The following is an 11,988-nucleotide window of genomic DNA, read 5'->3' on the forward strand; positions in this document are numbered from 1 at the left end:
AACAGAGAAGGACATTACAAAATGAACTGTCATGTCTTTCCACGTTAGAGGCAGAAGTGTTCAGACACAGCTTTACGGGTGGCAACTGAAATAGTCTGCGTACTAACTAGCCACTTTGATTTGCTTCCAGTTTCAGTTTTAAAAGCGGTCCCAACATTGAAGCGCACTATGGAGAACACACATTTTGAAACACATTGTAAAAGTTGTTTGGCGTTTACTTAGAAAAGATTAAAATTTTCTTTGGGTGAAAAGAACAAGAAAATTGAATGCAGTTTTTGTTGTTGTTGTTAATCAAATACCTAATTTAAGTGCAACATACTTAGCTCAAGATGTTCTGTCTCTCATTGTGAGTGACAGTCTCATTTTCCCAGATCTTCTGAGATAAAATCCCTTGTGTTAGGATGCCAGTTTCTCACGTAGCTCCTGACTCCTTTGAAATGTTTGAAGTGTTCACCTATTAAATAACATGATTTCAGCATTTCCTTCATCAATCCTGAAGCCTTTAAGACGGTGGTTAAATTTGATTAGCCTGGGGAATGGGGATGATTCTACTGCTTTTTGCGCCTCCATCTGCTTCATGCCGTGAATGTGTGGCATATTTTTAGAGAGAAATGTCGGAGACACCCATTCTGAAGTGAAAATCACCTTTGCAAAATTCTATAGCTTGAAAGAAATACATTTAAATTTTTATGGGTAGGATATTAAAGCAAGTACAGGCAGTAAAATCGGGGAACACTTAATGGCTTTCTTTTCCCTTTGCATGTCTTAGTTCAGTGCAATTAATTGTAGCAGATTCTTCATATAAAACAAAAAAACATGTTTTGATTTAGGTAGGTGAATCCTTGTCGGCTGAGGTGAAAGTCGTGTCCTCTGCTCTTTCAGATAAGGAGACAGGGCGGCATACAGCTCCTGGTGGACCTGCTGGATCACCGGATGACCGAAGTCCACCGCAGTGCCTGTGGGGCGCTGAGGAACTTGGTGTATGGAAAGGCCAACGACGATAACAAAATCGCTCTGAAGAACTGCGGAGGCATCCCGGCCCTGGTGAGGTTACTCCGCAAGACCACCGACCTGGAGATCCGGGAGCTGGTCACAGGTTAGAATCGCTACTAAATTATTACATTTGGTCTCAAGGCAAAGTCTCCATTATCCAGCCAGTGAATGCTCCAAAAAGATCTTTTAATCATCTGTAATCCCCCACTAACCTTCTGCCTCTAACATTTCTTCGTATCTGTTGTGGTTATGTGCTGTTATGGTTCCAGGCCTCTCAGAGTGCTAATATCTTAGGCCGTTTCAATTTGTGTTTTCAAATGAGTAAACACGTGAATAATGTAGTATCAAATATCACACGCCTGGATTGATCGTATTAAATCGGTAGAATCCAGTAAACGTATTTCAGCCCTTGTCAGTTGCTTTATAGGCAGTTGAGTATCTTACCATACCCACAGGCCATTATTAGAATTACATCAAGAATAACTGATAAAAGGACAGGGCACCTGAGTTATTGGTAATAAGTATGCAGTCTGGTTTACAGTGTGGTTAACAAGAGAGAACTTACCTTATTAGTGCTTTATTTACTGAGTAAAGTATTTGTGCCTACTCAAAGTCCCAAGGCTATATGACCACACAGGAAGGAGTTTCTCAAATGTTAACATGAAAGAAAGCCTCCCATGATCATGGAATTGTGAGTTTTATAAACCAGGTCACTATTGCACCTCATACTGTCCCCGGGGCTTCATGAGAATACACAGATATGCAGCATGCACCTTTCTTAGATTATGTGTGAATGTAGCAAAACTTGGTTGTGAGCCGTCCTCCCTACTTTCTAAGGTGCACATTTACCTGCTGGAATGCCAATGATGTAGGTGGCTCTGTGTGGGATCCACATTGTCCAACGCTCCTTCTTGACATGCTCACTGCTGTTCTAGGTGATGTTTGGTTTCTGCTTCATCAGCATATCCATATCAACAAGTATTTGGCAAATGGACTTTAGAGTTAATGTTCCAAAATGATCTTGTAATCATCTGTAATCCCCCACTAACCTTCTGTCTCTACTCTTAAAATGTCTTCATATCTGTGCTGATGAAGCATATGCAGATTTGTTTATTTAAGAAAACGTAGTACTCAAGCTGCAGAATCATAAATATTTATTCAGTCCTGGGTCAGGACTGTCAGCTTCAATATACTTTCTTGAGTTTTCCTTCTGTAGGATGATTGTCACATCTCTTTCTGACTTTTAGTTGAACTAGAACCAAATTGGTTTTATTTATTTTCTTTCCATAAATAGAAAATTGTCTTTGTGGGGGGAAAAAATCATTGTTAAGGGTTGCAATGCTATTAATGCAGTGTTTCCCACTAAAGTACCCTGGGTCAGGAGATACAGAATCACCCTGCTCCACACATCCTATTGCCCAGGCTAGTTTTGGGTGTGCTATAGACTGAAGCGCTCCCCGTCTTGATGGCTGTGAATGCTGGAGATGCCTGTGGAAGAAAGGACTCAGCGTGTGTGTCCATGCACTAAGCCCTTCTGCTGGACACAAGAAGCCAAGAGCGCTCAAGGCCACAAGAACACCTTTGGTGTGCCCACCCCTGGGGCATGCTTCATGCTTCCAACAACTGGACTTAACCAAATTTGGGATTGCTCCAATATAAAACCATTGTTCAGACTCCCCCCACCACCGTGGCTCATCACATTACCAGAGGAACTCAGTCACGTGTGAAAGCTTGAAATGATTGATGGATTGGTGACTTAAAAGAAGAAAGCATGCTCCCTTGTTATATGATACCCTCCAGGACAGAAAGCCCTGTACCACTGCTGTCACTTGAGGTGGCTGTAAAGGAACAGAGGACAGCTGCACCACTGCTCTCAGAACTGCAGTTCTGACAGATCCTAGAGGCCACCACTTTAGACCAGGGCCACATCAAAAATTCCATGTGAGCCCCATTTGGAAACATCAAAGGAAGATCACCTCAGAAGCAAACAAACCTCTTCAAAATGTCAGGAAGCCCCCTCTCCTGGTCACATGGGCCGTAGGAAGCATGCTGGCACTTGATATTCAGAGAGGAGACTTTCACCTCTCACTCTCCTTCTTCTGAGAAGAACAAAGGTTTGTCCCCATGGTCGTGCCATGACCCATTGTTATTTCATCAGCATGTGCTGGTGACCAAGGTTCCCTTCAGCTCCCCTCTTAGAAGAAACGCTGCCTACGGTGACAGCCAGACTGATGAAGAGTGACAGTGGTTGCGACTGTAGTAGGTGTGCTCTGCCCCTCCAGAGGCAGGTTCTCACTGTGCTCAGCTGAACTTCAGGCAGGAATTTGTTTCCCAAAGACAAACATGTTGTTGCCACATTTTGACAAGCTCCAGTTCATTGCATCTGGAGTTTCCATCATGGGTGCTGTTGGCAATGGCAAGTACCTTGGCCTGGCTATGCCCTCACAGCAGGAAACAGGAAGAGGACCCATTAGGACATTCCAGTGCAGAAGGAACCGCGCCGCTGTGAGTCTTCTGCACATCCACCAAGGCAGAATTCCAAGGACGCCTGCCTAGAAACCTGCAGGAGCCAGCTGACATCCACACACATCAGTGTGCAAGTCCAGCCAACTCTGAACCTACTGCCTGGAGAAAACGGAAAGCAAGGCAAAATGGCTTCAACACAGAGAACCTCCTCTTCACCTGCAACTCATGGTCATCTGCAAAGTGAGCTATGAAGCTGGGATTCTCTTGTTTCCTGCAGAGCTTTGAAAACCTGTTATGTTACTCCGGATAACTTGATTTAACATCCAGGTCTTCAAAGCCCCCACCGCTCTTCCCCTTCCTCCTCTTTCCACTCCTCCTCTTGTGTCTCTGCCAAGTGAGCTTGACTCTTCAGCGTGGCACACCTCCCTGTGTGGGTGCAGATGCTTCACTCATCCCTCAGTTATTCGTTTCTCAAATGATTTTGAAGATCTGCAGGTGTCAGTGCTATTGAAGTGGCTCTGATGCTTAGGTCAGCACCCACTGCGGTGACCAGGCTCTGCTTGAGTGGTCAGCACCTGTGCCCTACTGGCTGCTAACATGTAAAGCGACGTCCTGACAACCCTGTCTACATTTTAGACTTACCAGATGAGCAAGAAAGGAGTCCATGGCTCTCAAGGGTGGAGTACAGTGTAAAAGGAAAAAGACTCACTTATCTTCCTTCATCTCAAGGAGCTGCCACGTATTCTTTTGGAAATTAGATTAGATATCTGTGTTGGCTTTTTATCACTGCGACCAAAATAACTGAAAAGAACAATTTAGGAGAATTTGGCTCAGTTTCAGAAGTTCAGTCCATGGTTGGCCATCTCCATTGACAAAACCTTTTGGCAGAAGGATGTGGCAGAGGAAGGTTGCTTCTTTCATGCCAGCAAAGAAGCAGAGAGTGAGCAAGTGAGGCACCAGGGACAAAATTAAAACCCCAAGGCCCAACCACCACTGACCTACTCTTCAACTCCACCCTACCTGCCTTTAATTGTTACATAGTACAATAGTCCTTTCAGATTATTAATCCATCAGATAAATCAATCTACGGATTAGGTTACAACTCTCAGAATCTACTCATTTTCCTCTCATCATTGACACAGTGTCTCCTGAGCTTTGGGGTGACACCTCATATCTAAACAGAACATTCTGCTTCTGGCCCCCAAAAGTTCATGCCCCTCTCACAGTACAGAATACATTCAGTCCACTTACACAAATCCCCATACTCTTAATAGTTCCAGCATCATCCCAAAGTCTAAACTCAGTCTCCTCTAAGACTCAAGGCAGATTCTTGGTTTGAGTCCCTATAAAGATCAAAAGAAACTTACCATAGATACCATATAAATGGCACAGAGTAAACATTTCCATTCCAAAAGGGAGAAATAGGGAGAAAGAAAGAAAGGTTGGGACCAAAGCAAGACTGAAATCTAGTCAGGCAAACAAGTCCTGTATGTCCACGTTGGCATCTGAGGCATATGGTGGCAAGATGTGATCTCCAGAGGACTTGGGCAGCTCCATTTTTTAGCCTTTCCAGTTGCAGCCCACATTATCTTTCCCTTATGCCTGTTCTGTCAGCAGCCAGCAACTTCTCTCAGCAGACATTCCTTGTTATTGGCATCTCTTAATCTGGCAGATCTTCATTCCAACTTCAGTTTCACCTTCACAGCTTCACACATTACCCTCAGTGATCCCTTCCTGCAGGGATTCTGACCCAGCCACACTTTGCCTGACTTACCAAGCCCTCCTTTGAAGTCTCAGTGGAAGCCTCTATGACCCCGAACTCTCACATTCTACATTCCTGCAGAACCAGCACCACGTGAATGACGCCAACATCTGCTACCAGCTCACGTAATATCTGGACCCACATGGAGCACAGCTGCAATGTCCTCTGAATGGACTGGGCACTGAGTACAGTGAAATGGAACCTGGGGAAATGACTTCATAGAAATCCCTGTGTAGAGGGTCCCCTCATGCTCTCTTGAACAAATTTTCACTTCTGCACCCTTGAGTCTTCAGTAGGTGTCATCTTGTTGATTCCTGAAATGCCTTGAAGACATTTTCCCTAGTGTTTCTCTGCAAAGTACTTAGCTTCTCTTTAGTGATATAAATCTCTTCAATAACCACACTTTCCTTGGCCTCAATTTTACATGCACTTCTTCTCTGGCCAAACTGCAAGGTTTTCAAATCATTCCTTTTGGCTTTTTGCTCCTGATCCTGCAATAAACATGGCTAAGAGCTTGCAGCAACACCAAAGCCACCGCCTAAGTGCTGTGCTGCCTTGAAATTTCCTCCACCCAATTCATTAGTTCATCACCTTTAATTTTAGCTTTACAGAAAGTTTCAGGACATGGATAAAACATAGACAAGTTCTTTTCAAGACTGTAACATGAATGAATGGTCTTCAATCCAGTTCCCAAGAGAATCCTTGTTACCCTCTGAAACATGAGCACAGTCTTACTGTTTACATTCCTATGACATTCTGGTCATCTGAGCTCCCACAAGAATCACCCATTAAATTCTGCTTACAACTTTGTAAGGCTTATCCAGACTTCTTCCCCAAGCTTTTCCAAACTTTTCCCACAAACAAGTTTCAATTGCTTTTGAACCATCTAGTCAGCAAGGACTCCACATCTCAACACTGATTTCTGTGTTAGCTTTCCATCACTGTGACTAAATTATTCCTGATATAACAACTTAAAGGACGAAAGTTTATTTTGGTGCATGGTTTCAGAGGTTCAGTCCGTGGCCATCGGATTTGCCTATTCCAGAACAGAGATGAGACAGAACATCATGGCAGAAGGGTGCAGTGGGGAAAAACTGCGGAGTACATGGCAGCCAGGAAGCATGGAGCAAGCAAGCGAGGTGCCAAGGACAAAATATAAACCCCAGAGGCATTCTTCAGTGACCTACTTCTTCCAGCCACACCCTACAGTTGCTAGCAAGTATAGTAGTCTTTTCACCACTAATGGATTAATCCACTCATTAGGTTATAGCTCTCATAAAGTAATATTTCACTTTTGATCATTCCTATATTATCTCCTGAACTTAAACATTATATTCAAACCATAATAAGATCCAAGCATGAATTAAATAAAGCAGTGACTTAAGTGTAACAACTATACCTCTTGTTTCCTTTGCAATTCTTCATCAGACCTAATAGGAAAAATATTATAGGGGGATAGAGAGCGAAATCTTTCTTTGAAGTATTCTCTGGATATTTGCGAGCAAAGATGCGTTTCACGTGAACACAAAATTTAAAAAGGATGGTTTTGGTGATCATTTTTTTTTAAGACAATCTGTTTTAGAAACTAAATTTTAAATGAGGCCCAGCTATATATCTAGAAGGACTTAAGGTATTGAGAATGCCGGATTATAAATAATAGAAGAATAAAAGAAAGAAATGATGTTATGAAGCTTTAAATTATTTATTGGATATTTTTTGGAAAACTGAACAATAACAAAATGCTAAATTGAGGTGTTTATATGCATTTACATTCAACACATAAACATACATGCTGAAAAAAACAGCTGCCTGTTTGCACTGCAGTGTCTATCCACAGCAGAAGATATTTTGTCTCTACCTGTTAGGCCATGAAATAAATAATTTTCTTCCTATGCAATAATTACTATGAGATGATGATCAGCATTATATTGAAATTCAGTTGAAGCTATTTTGTGCGACCATTACTTGAAGAGCTCCTAAGCAATAAACTTTGATTAGAAATGCTGCTTGTCTTTGGGCTTGACTAATATAATTTTTCTCTCTCTAAATAAGGAAATAACCGAATTAAATTTCAAAATGACCAACTAATGATTTCAGAATGCTTTACAAGTCATAATAAAACAGTTTTTATTAAACCATAAAACTTGATAAATAAGTTTTATCTTGTTTGAAAGCAAGTGTCCTTGAGATCTTTACTTCTCAAGAGTAGAGTGTGCTGCATCTTCTGCTTCCCACACCCAGATCTCTTCCCACTTAATGAAGGTGCCTAGCCACCAACCAGCTCGTCATTGCTTCCTGGTCCTCTCCACAGATCTCCTCTCAGAACCTCTGTTCCTGGGGAATATCTATCTCCTGGATCCGGTGCCCCTTCTCTCTTGCTCAACTCTCCAAGTTCCTGAAAAGGGAATCTCAGGAGATGAAATCAGAAGATGTCACTCAAACTCACACATGACTGATGCATGCCAGATATGGATTTTTAGATATAAAAATTTATTCTTCCCAGAAACATTTTCTATATTTTAATTTCATTCTTGATATTCTAAAATTTTCTGCTGACATCTGATGATATGTCTTAGGTATGTGTGTTTTTAAAAATTCACTGGCATAAAATCAGTAAAACCATTCTTCTTTAATTTTGTATTTGTCTAAAGCACATCCTTCTTAGAAATATCTAGGGATTATCAAGAATATAAGCAACAAAAGGTGTTGGAAAGGATGTGGGGAAAAAGGTACACTCATACATTGCTGGTGGGGCTGCAAATTAGTGCAGCCACTCTGGAAAGCAGTGTGGAGATTCCTTAGAAAACTTGGAATGGACCTACCATTTGACCCAGCTATCCCACTCCTCAGCCTATACCCAAAGGACTTAAAATCAGCATACTACAGAGATACAGCCACATCAATGTTCATAGCGGCTCAATTCACAGTAGCCAGACTATGGAACCAACATAGATGCCCTTCAGTTGATGAATGGATAAAGAAACTGTGTTTTATATATATACAATGGAATATTACTCAGCCATAAAGAATAATAAAATTATGGCATTTGCAGGCAAATGCATGAAATTGGAGAATATCATGTTAAGTGAGATAAGCCAATCTCAAAAATCCAAAAGAGGAATGATCTCACTGATTAGCGGATGATGACACTTAATGGGGGGTGGGAGGGGGACAAGAATGGAGGAAGGAGGGACTGTATAGGGGGAAAAGAGAGGTGGGAGGGGTGGGGGCAAAGGAAAAAGAATGGAATGAATCAAACATCATTACTCTATGTAAATATATGAATATGCAAATGGTATGCTGTTACTCCATGTACAAACAGAAACAACATGTATCCCATTTGTTTACAATAAAAATAAATTAAAAATTAAAATAAAAAAAAAAAAGAAATATCTAGGGAGTAACTCCAAGGAGGACCTTCCTCTCCCTTCACCTCCTGTAGTTTTAGAAAACTGTCCTTTAAAAAATGAGCATTTCCGTGGCCCCCTTTTCTTTTCTTCTCTTTCTGGAATGAGAAGATACATTGTAAATCTCTTAGGTTATTCCTCCTTCTTGTATTTTCTTGTGTAATGTGGAGCCCTTTGTCTTTTTGTCACATCATTTCTGAGTGATTTATCCAATATCTGACATTTATTTCCAGCCTTTGTTTTCCCCCATCAATGAGACTTTTTGGTGGGGTAGGAGCACCGGAGAAGACCCCCTTTCTTTTTTAATTCCAAGGAAGAACCTCTTGTGTTTTTTCAATAGCCTCTTTCTGTTTTATGAATAGAACTCACCAATGCACTCTGTAAAGATATTATTGAGAACTATGGCTTGTGTTTGTTCTTCTCAGTAACAGGAATGCACTCACTGTTCAGTATTTCTATTTCTTATGAGGGCCTTTCTCATTGATGCATGGTGATTCTTGGAATTTCTACTTAATTTTAAGGCAGGAAGAATACAGGACTCGTCTGAGCTCTGTGTACCTTGGTAAAGCTCATTAACTGTGAGGCGAGGCTTCACCTCAGGGCGTGCAGGCAGGAGCAAGGTCTGGGGTGCAGTCTTTTAAATATCCTAATTGGTAGGACTTTTGTCTAAGACTCCGATATCCACGGTAGCTTTTTACTTCTCCCCAGTGGGATCAGCTTCTTTTGATACTCTTCAGTGTTGTTAGTCTTGTTTATTTGTCTGGCCTAAAAGGAGGGGTTGGGACTTTCTGGCTACTGCACATTCTAACTTGCACATAAGCAGAAGAGGAGAACAAGCAGGTAGATGGCTGTTTCTCTTTAGATCCTTCATGTCTCCCTTCCTATTTCTGTACCCCATGTCCCTGTCTTCTCTGAGTATGACTCTTCCCCGGAGTCTCACTGAATGGTCAGCCATCATGTTGGGGTGGAGTCCCTGCTGTGCGTATTTTGGGCTGGACTGGCTTCCCTGTCATCTCCACCTCTCAACTTGCCTCTTACAGAAATGGGGTGAAATTTCCTACCCGTCGAATTATGTACTTTCTTTCTTTTACTTATTCCACTGTATCCCTAATAAATAATATCTCCTGCCCTGAATATGTTCTTAACAGAGTGACATATAAAACAAAGAATAAGTACTACTAAATATTCTCTCTCTTGCTGATGGTAACCAGGTTGAGGCATTACTTTAGGCACGCAGCAAGGGAGCTTGCTAATTCCGTGGAAGGGCTAGGGAACTGGGAGGAAAAGCCTTTCCCCATGAACATGACCTGGACTGTCTTCTCATCCTCTCTTCTGCAATCACGCAGAGGCATAACTGTTAGCCCCCAAGCAGGAGCTCAGTATTTTATCAAAACCATTCGTCTTCCATCTTCTGGGGGTCTTGAAGCAGGGAGGGGAGTCACCTGGAATTCACAAGAATCACTGAATTGGATCAGAAGAGCAAATTATGTAAGTCAATTGCAACGCCACTATTTTCCCAGGATTTAAAATTAAATTCCAGTGTAACTTTGTATCCCAGATCATATCCAGCCGTGTGGTCCAACAGAGCATACTCGTGGTGCTGCAGTGAGGAGGTGCTTAATCTTACACCTCACGAAGATGAAAATGAAGAGAGACATTCCAGGAACAAAATGGCAGCACTGTAGAGATGCCCTGAATTTTAATATGAACCCTACCAAATATCAAATTCCCAAGGAGAAATTAAAAATCAAAGTTTAAATCCCCTTTCATGTTGAAGTCAAAAAACATTAAAGTTCAAAGGAATTAAAGTCGAAAAATCAATGCCACTTGCCATTGTGTGTTCAAATTCAAAGTCCACAATTCTGAAGTTTACTAAATGTAAAAAGCCATCCTCTCCAACTTTTTTTTTTTTTTTCTGCACAGTCTCAACCAATAGGTTTCTCATGCCTCTGTTGGATGGGTTCTTTCAGGGGTCCAGGCCTGGACTGCTTCAAACTGAAGCTGGCTACGCCCTTTCGTGGCAGAGGAAGATGAAATGTTTCATTCCAACTGTGACCAATCATATTGTTCAAGGGTGTGAGCATTGTCCCCTGATCAATAAATTGAAGCCATTGCAAGCTCTGAGATAAGTTATCCCAGGCACAGCTATATACTAAAAGCCAGCCCTTGCTACAGTTGTCGCCGTGACCCCATGAAGCTGCCCTGAGTCCCCATGGCTGCTATAACAAATCACCACAAATGCAGCAGCCTAAAACAATACACCTCTTTAACTTGCAGTTCTGGAGGTTAGAAGTCTGACACAGGTCTTGCTAGGCTAAGATCAAGGTATCGCCAGGGCTGTGTTCCTTTCTAGATTCTTAGCTTTTATCACTGTGACAAAATACCTGAGATAAACAACTTATAATGAGGAGAGGTTTATTTTGGCTCAGGGTTTGAGAGATTACGGTCCCTGGACAATGGATTCCATTGCTTTTGGGCTTATGGCAAGGAAGAAAATCATGGTAGGGAGGGATGGCAGAGAGAAAGTGCTGAGCTCATGGCGGTCAGAAGCAGAAGAAAAGAAAGGGGCAGAGTCCCAGTGTTCCTTTCAAGGACATGCCCACAGTGACCTTTCATGAGGCTCTATCTCCTGAAGCGCCCAGCATGTCTTAATAGCCCAGTGGGGTGGGAACCAGGCCTTCAGCACACGAGCCCTTAGGGAACATTCTAGATCCAAACAGCTTGGAGGCTCCAGGGGACAGTGGGTGGTCTTGTCTTTTCTAGCTTCTGGAAACTGCCCACACTCCCTTTCTTAGGAACCTTCCTGTTCTCTTAAAGTCAGCAACACTGCAACTCTGATGGTCCTTTTGTGGTCCATTTTCTTCTGACCACTGTGGGGTGATGAACTGGGCCACACTCTTCAGGATCACCCCCCATCTCAAATCTGTAACTTGATGTCACCTGCAACACGCCTGTTGTCCTGAAGGGAACATAGCCACAGGTTCTGAGGGTTAGGACGTGGAGCTCTCTGAGGAACTAGCGTTCCGCTGACCGTAGGTCTGGAGGAAGATGAGTAAACAGACATTCCTTCGATTTAGTCAGTCAAGCGATGCCAACTGGGTAGTGGCCTGACTCCAAGGGGCCATAGTCCATGAATTTAAATTGAATCAAGAGAAAACTTCCAGGCAATGGTTGATTTTGGTATTAGGCATTCACCAGTTGAAAAGAGAATCATCTATGCACGTCATCTCTTCTCTAGAAACATGATGGGAGATTGAAAAGTGTAGATGTCGCCGCCATCTTGCAGCAGTTATACAATGGCAGTGGTGACACCTCCATCCCTTGTCCCCAGGTCACCAGCCACGGTTGACCTTGGAGGCA

At 42.4% G+C, this 11,988-nt stretch overlaps 1 protein-coding gene across 6 annotated transcripts in view; it reads left to right on the plus strand.

Annotated features, from left to right (window-relative positions):
• The window catches only part of CTNND2 (catenin delta 2), a 904,448-nt gene that overhangs the window by 689,459 nt on the left and 203,001 nt on the right, over positions 1-11,988 (plus strand). For all 6 annotated transcript variants that reach the window (XM_079145292.1, XM_079145294.1, XM_079145293.1 and 3 more), the window contains one exon: positions 883-1,096. In XM_079145292.1, the coding sequence (XP_079001418.1) occupies positions 883-1,096 (214 nt within the window). The remainder of the gene's footprint in view (positions 1-882; positions 1,097-11,988) is intronic.

The sequence above is a fragment of the Sciurus vulgaris genome, assembly GCF_902686455.1.
Source record: "Sciurus vulgaris genome assembly, chromosome: 6".
In the NCBI taxonomy this organism is placed as follows: Eukaryota; Metazoa; Chordata; class Mammalia; order Rodentia; family Sciuridae; genus Sciurus; species Sciurus vulgaris.